Source organism: Sturnira hondurensis, unplaced genomic scaffold, assembly GCF_014824575.4.
Source record: "Sturnira hondurensis isolate 20B ecotype Veracruz unplaced genomic scaffold, ASM1482457v3 Scaffold0004136, whole genome shotgun sequence".
Lineage (NCBI taxonomy): Eukaryota > Metazoa > Chordata > Mammalia > Chiroptera > Phyllostomidae > Sturnira > Sturnira hondurensis.
In genome coordinates, this window is record NW_028076767.1 from 37,368,221 (window position 1) to 37,388,952 (window position 20,732).

The 20,732-nt window shown below is 39.3% G+C and overlaps 1 protein-coding gene across 3 annotated transcripts in view; it reads left to right on the forward strand.

The window, feature by feature from the left end:
* CCDC141 (coiled-coil domain containing 141) overlaps window positions 1-20,732 on the forward strand; it is a 158,891-nt gene that overhangs the window by 26,269 nt on the left and 111,890 nt on the right. For 2 of the 3 annotated variants that reach the window (XM_037044359.1, XM_037044360.1), the window contains exons 3-5: window positions 1,080-1,271; window positions 5,805-5,913; window positions 13,852-14,105. In XM_037044359.1, the coding sequence (XP_036900254.1) occupies window positions 1,080-1,271; window positions 5,805-5,913; window positions 13,852-14,105 (555 nt within the window). The remainder of the gene's footprint in view (window positions 1-1,079; window positions 1,272-5,804; window positions 5,914-13,851; window positions 14,106-20,732) is intronic. The other variant, XM_037044361.1, reaches the window with a different exon arrangement.

Genomic DNA, 20,732 nt, shown 5'->3' on the forward strand with positions numbered 1-20,732 from the left:
AAAATATATAACGAAACATATGCACAATACCAAATTAATCAGCCCTTAAGATCATCTAAAGCTTGTCACGTGGGAAGAAAATGCCTAGAGAGTATGCTCTCAAATAGCGGTGTGAGAAAGTACACACATTTGGTCTAGCTCTCCTGGCAGTTTGGACAGTCATCTGTTTGGCTTAGCCTAGCGACCAAAGAGAACAGAGCTGGCACATGTTCAGTGGGTATTTGGGAAGAGTTCTTCGGCAGGTCCAAGACAAGCTGCCGGAGACTTTTTCTGAGTAAGCTGTGAGATGATTGGGCCCTGGTTTTGCTGTTGTGTTGCATTACAGATTTTATTTTCCTTCTTTCTTAAGGACAAGAGAACCTTGAATGTATAATGGATAGCAAATGATTGTACCTCTGTGAATGTATCTGGCATTTTGGAGCTTACATTATTTTAGTTTATTTTATTTTTAAAATCGTGCCTTTGTTTTTTGTTTTTTTGGCAACTTCAAGAATGAAACAGAATCTTTGGGATCCTCTTCCTATCCCCACATCAGATAATTATGTAAGCACATGTTCTCCTTAATTGCCCATATTTTCCTCAATCTGTAATGTTGGTTACAGATATTCTCACTTTTACATTATGAGTACTCTTTCCTAAAAATCTAGTCTTAATGTTTACATTAAGCTTCACAAACATAAACTAATGATTATTTAAAATAAATAGTCAGTTTTACTGGGTTTCATTTCTCACAGTTCATTTTCAGCACTCTGGATGTGTTCAAATTAGCTTTTTTCTTTTATTTTCTTTAATGTGAGGTTAACACACATTCTGTACCCCGGGGAATGTAGATATGTACCCTTGATAAATCTCTAGATTTGAGCAACATGAATGCTGGTAGCCTGGTTCAACACAGACTCCACTGTTCTGTCCTGCCTGCTTGATCTGCCTGTCTGCCTAGCCATTTGAGTTTATAAATTCTCTTCTAGACCTTCCTAGACCACATGCAGTTTCGTGTATCCAAGTGTTTAAAATGTGATCCTGTATTCTTACATTGACTGGCACGCTGCCTTATACCGTTTTTTTTCTTCTTGGATTAGGCTTTGGAAGATCGGGTGTGGGAACTCTTGCAAGAAGCAGACAAGACAGCCGCAGAGAACAAGGATCAGAGTCAGGTGTATGACGCCATGGCCAGCACCCTGGGGGAAGCCTGGGCAGCCCTGGTCTCCATGCTTGAAAGACGAAGGGAGCTCCTCAAATTGACCTCTGAATTTTTTGAAAGTGCCTTGGAGGTTTGTATTTAAAAAAAAAAAAAGAACAACAAAAAAACCTACTTCTGCCTTCTCTATGTCAGAACAAATGAATAGCACTCCTGAAAATGTTTTATTCCTACATACAGACATTGCAACTGGTTGCGAAAAAGGTCACAATAACCAATATTATATATATAATAATAATATAATATATGTATATATTACATTTAATTTGTGATGGTTAAAACATAAGATTTTAATATTTTAAATGTAGGCCTTCAACCCAAAACTAAGTACAGTTCATTAAAGTAAAATATTAAATAAAAGTGGGAACTCTACTTATAAGTCATTATATTGCCCTTTGTAGAAGATAGTGACATAATTACTAAGTCAAACAAGTACCCTGAATATAGGATTACTAGGAAAAGGTGGTGTAGAGGGTTCTCATCGACTGAAAGTTGTTAACTGAAAATTCCACTGCTTACACTAAGGGAATTGCAGAATAGTCCATGGAATATTTGAATTGTGAGCATAGCATTTTATAAACTACTTTTCTGAGGCCTATAGTTGAGTTACTCCAGTTTGAACTCATTAAAATGTAAGGGAAGAAAAAGTCCTGGGGCTAACAAGGTCATTTCCCCTATGATTTTTCTTAAATTCTGCAGTGTTCTGAGGTTCCAAATTTCAAAATGTGATGCTCAAAGAACACTATCAAAAGAGATGTTATGGTTGGCATGACAGTTATTGGAAATTTCACTTTTAACTCCTCTGTCAAATGGCAGTACATTCATTTTCCTGTGAGCGCACTGCTGCATGTGATAAAGCACACGCTTTGAAAAATACGACATTTCCAAGCTGACAATTGGGGACTTAAATTCAAAATAATGAAGGAAAGAAGATTCGTGATAGAGCAGAGTAATTGAGGTAGACAATCACATGCCTCCCAAACTCGGTTAAAAGTAAAAAGGAGGAGCAAAACCTTATTGTAATTTTCAAGGTTTGTTTTCCACAATTTGAACACAGAAGTCCAACTCACAGCTAATTTTACAGATCAATTTGGGGGAAAGTTCTATGCACAATTTTCTTTCGTCAGAAGAACCAGGCGAAAGATACCTACAGAGGTCAGATTATAGATACACCTGATTTATTCTATCTTAGGAAGTGAGGTGGAGATATCAACTGCCCTTGACATTCTGCTCACTTGAGCACAAGAAATTATCTTTTTTCCAAACATTACACTCAATATTTGTTTCTAACTGGGTAGTACCATTAATGCTAGCTGATTTTCTCTTTGAGAAATTACTTCCAGATAATACATAAAATTAAACTAAGTCAACTTATAATTCAACCCAGAACTCCAATCCCTAGTAAAATGACTGTTTTGTTTCTTTTACATTATATACTAATTTTATTTATTTATTTTTAAAATATTACTTCTTATTATTGTTATTTTATTGTTATTCTATTACAGTTGTCCCAATTTTCCCCCTTTGCCCTTCTCTGCCCAGTCTACACCCCTGCTCCCACAGTTCATCCCCATGCCATTGTCCATGGGTCATTCATATATATTTTTTGGCTGGTCCCTTCCCCTTCTTTCCACCATTATCCCTCTTCTGCCTCTCCTCTGGCCACTGTCATTCTGTTCCATGTTTCCATGGCTCTGGTTCTATTTTGCTCAGTAGTTTGTTTTGTTCATTTAATTCCTCTTATAAGTGAAATCACACTGTGTGTATCTTTCACCAGCTGGCTTATTTCACTTAGTCATAATATTCTCCAGTTCCATCCATGCTGTTGCAAAAAGTAGGACTTCCTTCTTTCTTTCTGCTGCATGGTATTCCATTGTGTAAATGTACCAGTTTTTTGATCTGCACACCTACTGATGGGCACTTAGACCATTTCTAGCACTTGGCCATTGTAAATAGCGCTGCTGTGAACATTGGGGTGCACAGGTTCTTCTGAATTGGTGTTTCAGGACTCTTAGGGTATATTCCCAGCAGTGGAATCACTGGGTCAAAAGGCAGTTCCATTTTTAAGTTTTTTTGAGGAAATTCCATATCGTTTTCCACAGTGGCTGCACCAGTCTGCATTCCCACCAACAGTGCACTAGGGTTCTCTTTTCTCCACATCCTCACCAGCACTTGTTTGTTGATTTATTAATGGTGGCCATTCTGACAGGAGTAAGGTAATATCTCATTGTGGTTTTAATTTGCATCTCTCTGATGGTTAGTGATGTTGGGCATCTTTTCATCTGTCAGTGGACCCTCTGTGTGTCCTTTTTGGAGAAGTATCTGTTCAGGTCCTCTGCCCATTTTTTAATTGGATTATTTGTCATCTGGTGTTGAGCCGTAAGAGTTTTTCATATTGAAATGACCTTCTTGTATCATCCTGCTTCCAATTTTGTGGACCACTGTGTACTTGGCTTAAGGCAAAGCTCTACATGATACTCCTTGCCCCTTGTGTACATCAAAGTAATTTTCATTAATGATTTTTTTAAAAAGAGAAAGACTGACATTAAAAATAGGGTTTTAAAAAAATCCCTCTCATCATTATTTCTATTCTGTATAAGCCAAAGAAAGAAGAAAAGTAGGGGAAAGATAATACCCATAAGATAAAAGTTAATAGTATTTTAGGGAGGGTCTCACTGAATAAAATTATTTGTTTGTTTTAAAATTTTTAAATAACAAGCTGAAATATATAGGACTCCAAAGCTCATTGCAATATTTTACAGGGAAAAAACAAATTACCTACATGGTTTCTATTTTTTTGTTTTTGTTTGAAAGTTCTGCTCAAGGAATGCCTTTAAAATCAGTTGTCAGAAATGGAATGAATTAGAGATGTAAGTGGCATGTGGGTAGGATTCCCTTATGGAACTATGTGCATTCAAGAGTTCTTTAGAAATGCAAATAGTTTCCTATTGCACGGTGGATACTTACTAGGGCACAGTTTCTGACTCAGACACTTAACCATCAGAAAGGCTGTTCTCTTCTCAAACGTCATGCTTCGACTTAGAAACGTTGTCCCTAAGTGACAATGGCAGGTGCCCATCAGATGTTCTGACCTCAGGGTGGAGGCCTTCCCTGCGTTTCTAAAGAAGACAAGCTCAATAGTCTCTCATCATCCCATGCCATTTATAACTGGGTCTTATATGGCTATCGTAACAATGATAACACAGACCTCATTCATCAAATAGTTACATAAAAATATTTAAAATCACCAAAGAAAAATCTCAAAAAAAGACAAGCACTGGGATAGGCTTTTGCCTTTCTCACTGATATGGTACCTTTATAATTTATCTACACTTGATCCAGAGGTGAACGTGTTGATTAAAATGCTCTTATAAACTATAATAATGACCTTTGAATCTTAGTGTTCAACCATCTGCCTACTACTATGAATATACTGTACTAGCATGCTTTGACCTTTCTAAAACTGGTGTCTATGATTAGTCCCCTGAGAATTTTAACAGCACTTCAAGCATCTCCCTTTATACCTCCTCATAGAGAACCACAAAAAAGAAATTGATCATATTCTCCACCATTTAGGATGTCAAATTCAAATTGCCATTTTTTTCTTGAAACAGCGGAGGAATTGTCTATTTTTCATTCTTGTTGTATCCAATCTCATTTTATTTATACAAATAATGCATACAATTATTTATAAAAATGCAAACAAACTTACAAATTATAAATCTAGAAACTAAACTTTTACCTCCCTAAACCTATACCTAAACCCATTCATTCTCATAATGTAACAATGTATATTTGTTATATATATATACAAAGCATATATATGTGTATATATACACAAAGCCTATATATAAGATATACATAGGATATATATAAGATATGTGTGTGTATATATATACATATATATATGTATATATATATATATATATAAAGCCTATATATATATATATATATATATATATATATATATATATAGGCTTTGTGTAAGAAGTGGGAATAGACATTGCTTCTTGGACTTTTGGCTAAGATGGAATTTAGAAATGGGATTGGGCTATGTATTATTCTGAAACTTGCATTTTTCAGATCTCGGTCTAATTATAGAGGAGAAAAAAACCTGCATTTCAACTTTCCCTCTAAATGGGTCCTTAAGTTAAATTTTGTATAATTATATCATCACTGGTTAGCCAAACTTCTGTTAGTTTCTCCTATCAAATGTTCTAGTGATTTTTTTGACAAACTATTTATAATGTTAAAAGTGGCTATATTAATTACAATGGACACAAAAATTTTAGTTGAAAATTGCAATAGACATTTGAACAGTGAGCAGTTTGGTTTATTTTATTATACATGATGTTTTTCCAGGTAAGAAAGGAATGCCAAAAAAAAACGTTGTTGCCTTGCTACTTGGTCAGTTGGCTGCACGTGAACACACACCCTCACACAAACACCCTAAGCCAGCACACACTCACACACACACACACTCCTCACATAAACACATACAGAGTCATCTAGGCTATTAATTCGCTTTTAAAAATCTGTATATAACTAAAAGTGGCAAACTGATTTTTATTTTTTCAAATGCCTCTTCCCTGTACTTCTCTTGTAGTTTGCTATTAAAATAGATCAAGCAGAAGATTTCCTCCAGAACACTCAGGAGTTTGAGAGCCCAGAGTCCTTAAAATCACTCCTTCAGCTTCATGAACGTCATACCAAAGGCAAGAAATGTGTTCATTCTTCACATAAGCTTTTAAATATTTTAAAAGATGTTAATGGGAGAATGCTTGTGTATGACTGTATTTTTAATTTACCTGTTTACACATACCTCAGCTCATTCCAAGAAAGATTAAAGAAAGCTCTTTTCTCAGTCATCTTCTGCAAGAAAGAAGTAATTGTAGATGATTCTGAGGAGATGGTGGAGAAACAGCCTCTGGAAGACCGTGGGAACCCTGGACGTCACTCAGTCTGCTCAGTTTTAGTTCCCGAGCACAGGGGCCATGCTCACCTTGTGCCCTGTGTATCCTCAGCATCTAGCAAGTCGTTGGCACCCGGTGGTCCACCAAAACTATTTCTTGGTCAAATAAATGCCTGAATTCAGTGGCATTTCTTTTCAGGGATAGCGAGCGGAGACCAGCCTTTAAATACCTGCTCTGGACAAGTCAATCCGTCTTTCATTATTGCAGTTTTTAAAAAGAATGGAGTAGTGACATTTTTCCAGGTGAAAAAAATCTAATTAAAACCCTGTCAGCTCCCTCGGAACAACTATAAAGGTAGTCTAATTGTTGCCCAGTAATTTGTATGCTAGCCCCTTTCTCACGGAATTTGGGGTGGGCGGAGTTGCAGTAGGGAAGGCATTTGTGAGAGAGGAGATGATTGTTGTAGTTTTTTTCTGAGAAAGCAGGGGAGATAAGAACAGCACTTCTATTTTTCTAATGCATTTTTCTAATTATTACTGCCAAACACCTGGGAATGAGTGGCTGCTTTCCTGCACTCATTTGTCACGGTTCGACCTCAGCTTCAAGCTTGACCGGCTTGATTGTGCTGGACGGGGCAAAGGGGGGCTTTAAGGCCACAAATAGATTTTGTGTTCCTATCACCCTCGAAAGGGACCCTAGATGACAGATCACAACTTTTCTAAAAGTCAAAGATTAAAGGGGCTAATCTTTCCTGTGTAAATTATGAGATGCTACCACATACATGCATGTAATTTTAACTGTTGTTCTTGAGGGATTGTTGTCACTATGCTGAGGGATTAATTATCAATGGCATCAGAAGCAACAGCCTTAACACAGCAGCCTGCTCCCTTTTGTACAGCTGCAGCAATCCAGCTGGGTCCAAAGAGGGTGAACAGAATCACAAAAGATTCCTCTTAGGACACTAAGGGAGCCCGGGTCCAGATCACTGGGATGGGTCTGCGGTCTCAGTGGTCATCAGCCAGGATGAGCATCACCGCAACTTTACCTCTAGGAACCTGACAGCGATGGTGCTTTTGTTGAAGACGTTGAGTACTGAGGCAATCAAGTGCAAGCATTTTTTTAGGGAGTGAGTGGGTGGGAGTAGGGACTTTTCCATACATACTTTGGGTTGGCGCTGAAAAGGGAAAGTGGCCTTAATGCTGTTTTATTGTTGTTGTTGTTTTGGCTCCTTCAGAGTTGCTGGGGCCTGTGGCAAGTTGGGTCACACGCTGCTCAGACTGCAGGGCTCTGGCCCCCATGGAGCTCACAGTGAGACCACTGCCTTGCCTTTCAGGGCACTGTCCACAAGTGCCCACCAGGCCTCCTCTTAATCTTGGAAGATGGGTACAAATGCTGGCTGAAGGCAGAAAATGTAGTTCATTTTTGTGATGAGGAAATATTGTCCCATCCTTCCATCCTCATGGCACGTTTATTGTGACATTTTGTGTTCCTCCACGTGATACCTGAAGCGCAGAGATCACAGGGGACTCCGGTCACGATGTCTGGCTCTGGATATCTGGGCAGGATGTGCCCAATGGTGGCTTTGAAGGCTTTGTTTTCATAAAATAAAAGTAGATGGGATTTGTTTAACAAGTAATTCAGTGGAATAGGATTAAGATTAGCTTATTTAAAATGGATATTCAAGGACAAAATTCTGATTTTTAGTTAATGGCTGCATATGTGACTTAGTCTTTTCAGACTATTATAATAAAATGCCACAGACTTGGTGGCTTATAAATGACAGACATTTATTTCTCCCAGTCCTGGAGGCGGGAAGTCTGAGATCAGGTGCCTGCCCAGTCAGCTGAGGGCCCTCCACCAGGGTGCAGATTTCCCATGTGTCCTCACATGGGGGAGGGGGTCGGAAGCTCTACGAGGGCTCCTTTAATAAGAAAACGAGCCTACTCATGAAGCCTGCACTCTCATGACCTAATCTCCTCCCAGGGACCTACCTCCTAGTGCCGCCATCTTGGGCATTAAGATTTCAACATGTGAATTTTAGGGGCACAAACACTCAGCACTATGTCATAGTGATATTTGTCATTTTTTAATTTAAGGCAATAAAATATATCTGCAACTTATTTATTTTATAACTGAAATTTATTCCTCTAAATACCCTTTACCTATTTCTCCTACCCTAGTCCATCCATGTTCTGGCAAATGGCAACAGTTCATTTTTTTATTTGATGAGTAGAATTCTATTATATATATATATGTACCATAGATTTTTATTCTTTTCTCCGTCCATCCATTGATAGACACTTGGGTTACTTCCACAGCTGGGCTTAGATAAATGTACAGCTTAGGGAATATAGTCAATCACATTATAATAATGGTTACCAGATAGTAACTAGACTTACTGTGGTGATCATTTTATAATGTATGTAAATATTGAATCACTATAGTGTACATCTGAAACTTATTATAACCAATTACATTTCTATAAAAACATATCTATTAATGAAGCTAGCCATCCTATTAAGGTTCTGAAATGTTGATCAATGAGTACCGCAAAATGGGAATGTTAGGAAGACAAAGGTTAATAATGTAATGACTGTAGAAACCATAATCAAACTTATCCCTAATAGTCATTGTATTTCATTTAGCTTCCCTTATACCTTTTCCTTATTCACCAACGGTAAGGCGTTTTGTATGTTAGAAACCTATTCAGTAACCTATGGAAGCCAGAACCAGGATGAATGGATTGAAGTTCCTGCCCTTTGGAATGTTCCAGACTAAGTTTGTTTTTTCCTCCCCGTGACAATCCTTCAGATAGTGGAAGACTAAAGTGTCCTCTCCAGCCTTCTCTTCAATGGATGAAACATGCCTAGTTAGTTAAAGTGTTTTCCAGAAAGCATAGTTTCAAGACCACTTACCAGCCTGGTGACCCCCAATTCCACAACACATAATTAAACAATATCTTTTGAACCCATGCCAGGAGAGAGACCCAGAGTTGTGTGTCAGGGGAGCACATGGCCCTTGTCCTCCGGGGTCCCACAGTTCAGTGGGGCCTGTGCCCATTTACTGCTGAGTGCCTTCTGTGCTATGCCACCCAGCCTGTGTGGTGCAATCAGTTATTCCCTTATTTGTCACTGTCACCAAATTGTGAGACTCTGGAGAGCAGGGGCTGGTCCATCTCTGAATCTCCAGGACTTAGAAGAGCATCCATTCCAAAGTATGTTTATGGAGTGTTATTTGTGTTTAAAGACAAGGTAAGACAAGATAGAATGCTGGGAACTTGAGTAACACACATGGTGCTGGGGAGACCTCGAGGAAAGAAAGTCGATTCTGAGTGCTGACGGATCACAGCTGCACCCTCCCGACGGCTGACTGTCTTATGCAGTAAACGTGACACATGAGAAGCTTCCTCGCAGGAATAATCGTATTATTACTTCCTTATCCTTAGATGTTATATGTGGCTTAAATGTAGCTGAGATATAGGTGCATTGGGGCCCATTGTACTGTTCTCTCTGCTTTTGTGTATATTTGAAAATGCTCATTGAATGAGCTTAAGAAACATCAATTCATGGAGGAACATTGGAATGCTTTAAAATGTTTTAGGAAGAAATGTCATCCATGATCTCAATGCCAAGTCTGTGACTTGGATACTTTTTAGAAAATATGCATTTGGAAAGATTGTTTAGCAAGCTATAAATTCATTTAACTTGTGTACATTCCTCATTTATCCATCACGAATTTTCTATTTATTATGACAAACTGTATAGGTTTAAAATATACTTCATTGCTGCTTTTTGAGATATAGTGACAATCAAAACAATTAAACAATTAAAACTTATTAAACATATACTAGCTTCACATGACAAGGTATTATGTCAGTAAGTAGGGTTTTATAAATGCAAAAAATGCAATCTTTACTGCTGAGTAGTTAAAAGGAGGAGAAGGAGAAGATCCTACCCTTTGCAACAGCATGGATGGACCTGGAGAACATTATGCTGAGTGAAATAAGCCAGTCAGAGAAAGACAAACACCATGTGATTTCACTCATATGTAGAATCTAATGAACAAACTGAACTAACAAGACTCATAAATACAGAACAGGTTGATACCTATGTGGTGGGAGGAGGTCAGGGGATGGAGGGATTGAGTAAAAAGGAAAAAGCACTCAAAGACGCAGACAATAGTGTGGTGATTGCTGGGTGTGGGGAGGGGGGAGGATATAAGGGGGACAAATGGTCATGGAAAAATATAATAAAAAAGAAATGTTAGAATAGCTTTTCATAAGGTCTTTTAAAATGTTTTTTTTTTCATGAGGATTAGCCCAGCTCTTCAAAAAGTTTTATAAAAAGGAACTGGATTTGATGAAGTACTAGCTTAAATTAACTGAATGGGAAAAAAAAAACCTCTCCCTGTTCCACTTTTAAAAAATGGTCTGAAATTGTGTTTTAATGATGCATTCTTCAAGTCATTTTAGAACATGCAGTGTTACCCAGGGATCTGATTGGAGCTTTGATACTGAGCACATCATTTGCTGCCTCCTTCAGTGTGTGGCTCTTACGAATCTGACTCTGGATTAAATGCACTGCACAAGTAATCAGACATATGTATTTCTTCAGCACCATATTTCTATTAATGCTTGCAAAATAAAATGTATTCATATTTAAAAAACAAAGAATACAAGTACAATCTTTAAAAGAAATGAACTGTGGAGATTTTGTATTTCTTGAAAGCCAGGATACATGTAGATAGTTAAGCCTTGAGAAAAAAATACAGCACTATGAATGATCAACTGAAGGAATAAATAACTAGAAAAACATAAGCAGTATGAGAGTAAAATGTAAGGAACTGACAAAGGAGATCGAGGGAACAGTTAAGCCTCTTTAATGACCATCTTGGTAGCCGTGACAGACTGACTTTAACCCATCTTCCAAGTTAACTTTGGCTCAGGAGGCTGTACTCCCGGCAAGATACTGTGGTAGTGGTTAAACTGTTTTGGCAGAAGCTGAAACGGACACCAGAAAAAGGTTGCAAATGGAAATTTTGGCTAATTACATGTATTTTGTAGGGACCAGAATAGGTTGGCCTATGGCACTGTCAGTATCCAGGCACCTAAATTGGTGTTTCCCTTTCTCATTTGAAAAGTCTAGTGTGTAAGAGCTAGTTACAGAAAAAAAGAAAAGAAATACTATGTGGAAACCCTGCCACCTGCCCATATTGTGTGTGTGTGTATGTGTGTGTGGTATTAATTTATCTATGTATTAGGATTATGCAAATTCAAACTCTTGGGTTTGATTGGCAAGGCCTCTACAACCTGTCTTCGCCTTGTTTCTGCAGTTGTTTCTTGTGCTTCCACATAAGAACATGTTCTAGGAAGACAGGCTGTTGTGTGCTCCTGTCCCTCTTGTGTTATTTACCTCCAATTCAATTCCCTTGTGTGAGTGATTACTCTAATTTTAATGTTCTCTTTAACTTTCCCTCTTCTGTTTGAATTATCCCACCCTCTGTCCTCCTTCAAGTCTGTGGTTGTTTTTGTTGTTTGTTTCTTGCATTGACGACTCCCAGTTGAATTGCCCCATGCACACAATTATGCCTGTCTCACTCTGAGCAGATAACGCCATTTATTACCTTGTTAGACGGATTTGGATCGTGTGCCATGCACACTTCAAATTCTTTCCTTTTCATCGTAGGATGTCTCTTTACAGTATCTTCACTCATTTCATTCTCTCTTCCAGCTGTCTGCCTGTCAGTCAGGACAGACAATTGGCCCAACCACTGCAGCCTAATCATTGCTGTGTAGTTTGCTGCCAAAATGCTAGAATGCTAAAGCAGAATGTCACAGTACAGTGGGTGTGGTTAGTACATTTCTCGTAGTGGGATATTTGGTGATGTACTGACCCTCTATTGTTCTTCTCAGTTTTCATCCTAAAAAGAAAAGGCTGATTTTCTACCTTTTTTTTTCCTTCTAAGAACAAAAATCTCAAAGATTTCCTGTCTTGTTGACTTCATCACCTGGTAACTTGCCTTCTGTTTCTGTTGTGTCCTGTCATAAAACACCAAATCTTCTCGTTTCTTGTTTCTGTCTCTGGAGGACGGCTGATCTCTGGCATCTACAGCTCTCCTAATTCTTCCCCCCTCTCCTAATACATGTGATCTCATTCAAACAGTCTACAAAAGTTGAATGCCTTTCCTGTGCCAGTCACTGTGCTAAGCGCTGGGGTTACACTCATGGTCCTTGTCCCCGTAGTGCATTGGAGACTAATGGCAAAGACAGAGATTAATCGACTGACTCAACATACAGATGTAAAACTATAGCCATGAAAAGAACTGTGAACAACAGGAACATCGTGCTGTGAGAACATGGAATAGGAGTATTTAATTCAATCTTATTTGTCCTTTGAAGAACTGACAATTGACCAAGACCAGAAGTATGAGTAGAATGAAGGTGGAGAAACGCAGGGCTGAGGAGAATGGTGTCTCTGACATAGGGCACAGTCAGACATTCTGGGTCAGGTGGGAGAATAGCTTGTGTGAGTTAGTTAAAGAATGCAGGGATGAAGGGGAGAGAGACTGAAACAATCAGAAAGATAAGCGAGAGACCAGACCATGCCAGCCTGTAAAGTCTAAGGCAATGGGACACTGTTGTTTCGTGTGTGTGTGTGTGTGTGTGTGTGTGTGTGTGTGTGGCATAGTGTGTTTAGCAAAGATCTCTCTGACTAATACATTGAGAATGGATAAACGTGTTGGAGAGGGGATGTAGTTAAGAGGCGACTGTACACGTTTAGGCAACAGATGATGATTTTTGTATCGGGATGGAGAAAAGTAGGCAGATGCAGGAGATAGAGGGTGAGACTAATAGGTCTTGAACATGGTGAGATTAGGGAAGGGGATGTGCCACGGACGACTCCTTGGTTTCTGGCGTGGAGAGTGCACAGTTGTCCAGCTGCTCCTCCAGTTAGTCCCCAAGTGTGGTTGCTTCTCAAAGTGCTGTTCTCAACTCCCCTTTGGACACTCTCTCCCTTGGTGATCCTTTGATTTTTGCCTAAACTCCCATTTTTGCAAGATGTTGCCCAAACCACAATCCTGTTTACTCCAGAGGGCACAAACTGGTGGCCCGTTTGTCAGAGAAGCATATTTTGTTTTTCTTCAGTGTTTCGTAATTAGAAATACAAATTACAAACATTTATAGTCAGAAGCTTTCACATAAAAATCTATATTTATAATTATTCTAAAAATTGAAGCACTGTTGACAATAACGTATTCTCTCATGTCAACAGTTGGCCAGAACTGGTGACAGTGACCCTGTTAGACTGACCACACATGACCCACCTTGCCATAGTCCCTGGCATCTGGGCCCCTGGCCATCATTCATTGATTGGTTTTTTTTTGTCCACTACAGGTATTAACCTTTAAACCTCAGTGTTAGTCAATCACCCCAGAATACAGAACACTCCAAGGAGATTAGGCCCCTTAACCACCATCAGACCACTAAAAACCACCTGAACCAGTGTTCGAATCCCACAGTCTTTTTTCTCCCTGGACTGAATCATGCTGTCATTAGTGGTGTAGTGATTGTTAGACTAGGCTATTTGGCCATTGTATTGTAGGCACTTTAGAGTTACATGTTTGACTTTCTTATTTCAGTATGAAGGTTATATATTTTTTAATTTATATGAAGAGTCCAAATATTACTATATAAAAGCTTGCAGGTATCATTATTCTGTTTTCTTTCTAATTTTTTCCTAGAACTCTTAGAACGCTCTCTAGCCCTTTTAAACAAGAGTCAACAGCTCACTGACTTCATAGAAAAATTCAAGTGCGATGGACCTAATGTCAATCCCAAGTTGATGCAGGGAGCTCGTAATAGCTGCCTGAAGATCGACAGTCTTCTTGAACTTCTACAAGACAGGAGACGGCAGCTAGACAAGTACTTGAAGCAACAGCAGCAGGAGTTGAGTCAGGTTCTACAGATATGCCAGTGGGACCAACAAGAAAGTCAGGTAATCCAAGGGGCATTGGTGATGTCCTGACTTCAGCTAATGAAGTTTTGTTATTATGTGGACTGTTCCCTGGGTCAGTTTCTCAGTTGTCATGGTCAAATTCCTTGGTCTTTGGTCCAAACTACCATGTTGTTTTCCCAAGCAAGTAATATAACAACAAATACTTTTATTTCCTCTCATTAAAACATGGATTTCATAAAATGGGAGCCTACCATTGAGCAGTTTTGAAATGGCTATTGTTAGATTCTCTTTCTCACTACCTTCTAGGTCACCGCTTTTAGATATATTTCTTTGAAGTTATGAAATGTTAACTACAATTTTCTTGAAAGTTGGAGGGGCATGATGGGGCTGAGTTGTACTAGATTGCAGCTAATGTCAGTGAAAAAGTTTATCAGTGCAAAATAGAGATAATGCTCTTAGAAGAATGGTGTGATGTCAGTGAAGAACTTTGACTTTGGCCTATGGCCGGGTGCTCAGTGGTTAGAGAGCTTCGGGGGATGATGAGTCTGCAAGCTTGTTAGAGCTCATGACCCAGACTGCAGGCACGGAGGTGATCAGTTGTCTCTATGCTTGCATTCATTTCTTGTCCCTGTCACTTGAAGGTAGGAGTGGGTGGAACTTTCTTTGCAAACCCCCAACTCAAATAGGTAGGATATTTATTGAAGTATATCTAACTGCCTCAATACCATACTTAAATCTCTATATAGATTAAGTAGAGGAAGTCTTCAGAGAGAAATGATGTGGAAGGAGGTCTCCTGATGCATAGGAAAAGGGTCCCTTCGCATGTTTCATATTATTTCTCTGATCTAAATTGGAGAGACATAGGTACAGTTGGTAGCAAATATGAGTCCAGGAGAAACTCGTTCTTATGTTAAACTGGAAAAGATGAGGACTTAAATGATGATCGAGCTTTCAACTAATGCTGAGTACCTACTATATACAGGTCCTATTATAAGTAGCAGGGATTCACAACACACAAGGAGAAGTCCTTTTCTTTCCTCTGGGAATTTCCTTCCAATGCAACTTCCCAGCCTCAGCACTGTTGCCACTCGGTGCTAGGTAATTCATTTTGGGAGGCTGTCCTGTGCACTCTCAGGTGTTGAGCACCATCCCTGGTCTCTACCCACGAGATGCCAGTAGAATGGCAACCAAAAAGGTCTCCAGACATTGGCAGATGTCCACTGGGGGGCATCTAGTGCCCAGAAGAGGACCACTGTTTTAGTGTGATAAGAAAGATATATAGTAAACAAATGAACAGTAGTAAGAGCTATAATGAAAATCAAACCGGGCAATGAATTCTGACCTGTGTTGGCCTCCTTTAATAAGAGAAGGAATCAGGGAGGGCCTCTCTGAGGAGGAAGCATAAAGCAGAGACCGAAATGCAGACACATCCAGTTGCTGCCTCCTCCTCCAAGTCAGTGTACACTTTCGAAGCCATCTCTGCTTTCGGCCCTTCCACCTTGACCGCCTCCAACTCCTGTCCTGTTTCTGTTGTCCTGTGCTGCCAACTCCCCTCCCTAACTTAACTCTTCCCCACCTCACCTTTACATTCTTAATACCCAGAGGACTGTCATCATCTAATGCAACAGTCATTTATTGATGATTCTGGCATAAAAAAAGGGGAATCAATACACAGGACGAGAGTCATTCTAAAACTGTTTCTCTCTCAGGCGGCTCTTTCCAAAGTTACTTATGTCCTCCCTGTCATAAATGAGTCTGTCTCTTTTTGTCCCCTTCTGTCTGTCTTTCTCTTTCCTAATTTTGGTATGATACCCTTTAAAGAAACCTTCATCTTACCTCTTTTTATTTAGTTCATAACCCCGAACACCTGCCTCTAGTGATTCCAAAAGCACACCCCAAATTCCTCTCTAATTTATTATACTCACACTTTACAGTGGGCCTCCCTTCCCCGCAGTTTTGCTTTCTGTGGTTTCAGTTACCTGCAGTGAACTGAAGTCTGAAAATATGAAATCAAAAATTCCAAAGCTAAACAACTCACAATGTCAGGCTGTGCGCCATTCTGTACAGCACGATGAAATCTTACTCCATCCATCCTGGATGTGAGTCCTCTTGTCCAGCACATCACTCTTTGCACACCACACGCAGGTCAGTCAGTTAGTTGTCTCCTTGGTTGTCAGGTCATCTGTCACAATATCACAGTGCTCGGGTTCAGATAGCCCTCACTTCGCTTACTGATGGCGCCAGAGCTCAGGAGCAGTAATGCTGGCAGTTGGAATACGCCATGAACGCTTCCTTTAATGAAAGGAAGCACGTAGTAAGGCCTTTGTCAGTCACGTCATCACAAGGAGAAGGTTGAGCTCAGTACCATAAGGTATTTTGAGAGGGAGAGATCATATCTATATAAGCTGTATTACAAGATATTGCTATAATTGTTCTATTCTGTATTATTGTTGTCAATCTCTTATTGTGCCTAATTTATGAGTTAAACTTTTTCATAGGTATGCATATATAGGAAAAACATGCTATATGTATCTTCCTGGTTTCAGGCATCTGCTAGACACCTTGAAACATATCCCCCAGAGATAAGGAGGAGCCACTGTATCCCTTTTAAATCGCAGCCTCTTTTATCCAGATTAATACAAATGCCTTCTCTCTGCAGGGAGAACACTCACCTAAGACCCTTCCCAAACACGTAACGGTTTGCCCAAGAGTGAAAGAGTAACTGTGGTTAAGTTTTATTTATTTATTTTTAAGATAGCAATTTTGCTTTCTTGCTCCTTGACTATGGCAATAATCATCCATTCGAATGCTCTGTAGTGAAGGAAGAAGGGGAGGAAAGGAGGGAGGGAGGGGGAGGGAGGGAGGTTCGTTCAAAATGGACATTGCAACCCAGTCATATGTTTAAGGCAAATCTAGATACCTTGGGAACCCTGGAAACAGAAAGATGTCTTAATAAACTAAAGTGAGGTTTCTGACATGGTGGGTTCATTAACGTATGAGGCCTCATCTTTTTGGGGAGGTGTATGTGCTGTTTTGGGGAAGAGGCGCTTTTTTTTTTTTTACATAGACTTCATTTTTCAGAGTAGTTTCAGATTCACAGCAACATTGAACAGAAAGTGTAGAGTGTCCCCTGTTTCCCCACCGGCACACCCTCCCACACCATCAACATGCGGCATGAGAGCGGTGCCTTTGTTATAGTCGATGAGCCTACACTGACACGTCTTTATCACACGAAGCCTACAGTTTACGTTAGGGTTGGCTCCTGGTGTTGTACACACTCTATGGGCTTGAAAAAGTGTGCGATGGCATATGTCCACCATTGTTGTTGCACAGACTGATTTCACTGCCCTGAGAATCCTCTGTGCTCTGACTCGTCCTCCCTCTCTCTCCCTAAGCCTTGGCAACCACTGGGCTCCACAGCTTTGTGTTTTCCAAAATGCCTTGTAATTGAAATAATCTAATATGTAGCATTTTCAAATTGGGTATTTTGCTTAGAAATATGCATTTAAGATTACTCCATGCTTTTTCATGGCTTGATTGCTAATTTCCTGTTAGCACTAAATACTACTCCACAGTCTGGGTATACCACAATTTATTTAGTTTATTTATCCCTTCACCTAATGAAGGACGTCTTGGTTGCTTCCAAATTTTGGCAATTATGGATAAAACTGCTATAGGCATCCATGTGCAGGTTTTTGTCTGGATATTAGCTTTTAATTCATTTGGGTAAATACCAGGGAACACAATTACTGAATCATATATGGTAGCAGTATGTTTATATGAAACTGTCAAATCGTCCTCCAAAGTGTCTGCACCATTTTGCATTCCCACCAGCAGTGAGTGAGAGTTCCCGTTATTCTACATCTTTGCCAGCATCTGTTATTATGTGTTTTGGACTTTGGCCTTTCTGATAGGTGTGTCAAAGTATCTCGTTGTTTTAATGACTCTCATTAAAGAGTCATTAAAGTTGGGAAAATAACACTTAACTCACAGAGTAGCTGTAAGGATTAACTACAATAACATGTAAAGCATGTAGCACAATGCCTATCATTTTAAGAGATGTTTCATAAATAGCTTCCTTGTCCTCCTTCTCCTTGGTTCTGCCCGACAACTCACATTTTTTGTTCTTTCAGCCCATATTCTTTACCCAGGGTTTAGCATCACTGCTATACACTCCAACGCCTCTTCTTAACTGTCTAGTTGTCAGAGGCTGCACTTGGGGTTAAAAGAACTAGGTTTTCATTTAGACTCCATTTCTAACAATCTTGAACCCAAGTCAATAGAACAATAATGGCAAGAATAAATATTAATTTTAATAAAATTGGTCAATAAATAAGTTAAACATTTCTTTAAGTATAAAATTTAACCTCTTAATCTTAAAACACCCATGTTACATTTTCTCTTGCTAACACCAGTGACAGCAGCTGGAGTCAGTAATAATGGCAACTGTCATCTCTGTGAGCTTGTACGAGCACAGATCCAGGGCCAGACTGTTGACTGGGTTTAAATCCTGGTTCCACCACTTACCAGCTGAGTAACTGAGCAATTATTTAAGCTCCCTGAGGCTCGGTTTCCTGTAAAATGTAGATGTAATAGTATTTATCTCAAAGCATGGTTAAGATTATCAGGTGAGTTATTCTATATCAAGTGCTTAGGATGTTACTTGGCACATAGTAACTGCTATGTTTTCATTGGCAATTTTTGTCATCGGGTCAGAAAAGGCAGTGAAGGCCCAGCACATTATATATTCCTCTACTTGTACCTCTCTATATAATTATGTGAACAAAGAAGTATTTAAAATCCAGGTAAATACAGGCATTATTATCTTACCTAAGTTTTTGGTTTTGCTGAATGACCTATTCTGAAGTTGTATTGATGAGGCAATGGCGAAGAATAGCAGCAGGGACACTGAACTGGGTGTGACGCTTCGTAATGTGGGTTCTGTGGTTATCACATGGCTGCATGACCTACCTGATGGTCCTAGAACATGGTGGGACCATGAGCTGACACAAAGGCATGCACTTCATTGGAGCACAAGTATTTTTTGTCAGTTCTGTACTTATTTTAAGGGAACATAGGAGCTGTCAGACTTCACAATAATAAAGTACTAGTTTTGTCAATCATTTTAAACACTTAAGAAAAAGGAAAACTAAGTGGAAAAAATTAGAGCACAAATTACTGATGAATAATAATGTGGTTGTCTGAATAGCTGATGCATCTGCTCTCCTAAGGGCCATTTAAAAGATGCATTTAGAGCTTCCCTGTGTCTAAGTGTTTATGGCCTAATGCTTTTGAACTATAAGAGTTTAGCTAATTCTACTTTGAAAACAATTGAATAACTAGGATAATGACAACCTAAGATTTACATCAATCACAGAAAAAACAAACAAACAAATGAAAACCAATTGTTTTTAAGATCTTAATTACGATGTGATATTCTGGTAAACACGACCATAGAATGTTCCTTCTCTACTATTGGTTTTCAGATGTAAAACGTGCACTCGTTTACATTTGACGTGGAGCAGCTGACCATTTTTTCCCAATTCCAGCAGCATCTTATTTTGCAGATAGTCTGCTGCTTCATTAATGAAAATCAGAAGCAGCTTGGAGTACTTTGTGCATAATTAATTATCTTGGCAAGAAGATTTACGAATGTGATTTTTCTCAATTGCTCCAATCAGGCATAAGTGAGACCAACAGATAAATTCAAACTAAATTATTCATGGTGTCTTAGTACAAGACAAGGTCAAGGACACTGAGGATATTAAGTAAGACATAAGGGCAGTAATCTCTTTTTTACCATCCAGATCACATATACTTATAAGATATACATTTTTTGTGGGGGAAAGAGGGGTAATAAAAGTCGCATTTGGAAGGTTTTATACCATGTATATAATAATTATTTAACCATATGTAATCATATTCCTTGTTAATAGGCAATTAAAATGATATGAGACATGGCACATAAAAGCATAGGCTCAGGGCACCAGTCTTGTGCCCGGTGGGCAGCTATAAAACTTCGCGTGCACACACACATGCATGTGTCAAGTCTGTCCCGAAGGTATCCAGCCACGTACTATGGAAAATAGAGTCGTTTATTGAAGAAGATACAAGATACAAGAAACATCGTACACAGGACACTGACACCTCGGTTACCTTCAAAGCAGGCACCTTGGGACCTCACACAGTTCCATCACCTGCTCCATCATATTTTCCTGAATCTCGTTGGTGGCCTGAAATCTCTTCCCTTTCAGAGGTGATTTTAGTTTTTGGAAAAGCCAGAAGTCACAGGTCACCAAATCTGGGGTGACTTGGGTGAGTCACCCCTGGGTGATTTGATGTTTTGATGTTTTGCTAAAAACCTCTGCACAAGACATGACGCATGAGCTGGTGCATTGTTGTAAGGAAGCCGAAGCTGCCAATCACCAGTTGCCCACAGCTGCAGCTTTCTGAATCATCCAAATAGTTTCTGTGGAGGAATGTTCAAGCTTAACACAAAATTTGATGCAGATTGGTTGCTCTACTTGCTCAGTAATTTTTAATGCAACATCCACACAGTACACATGTTCACTCACTGAGGACTACTGCCCCCACTGACTAGCACAGTGAAGTCATCATTGTTCACACAGGCACATTCCAGTCCACTCTCCTTGGCTGCCAGTTTAT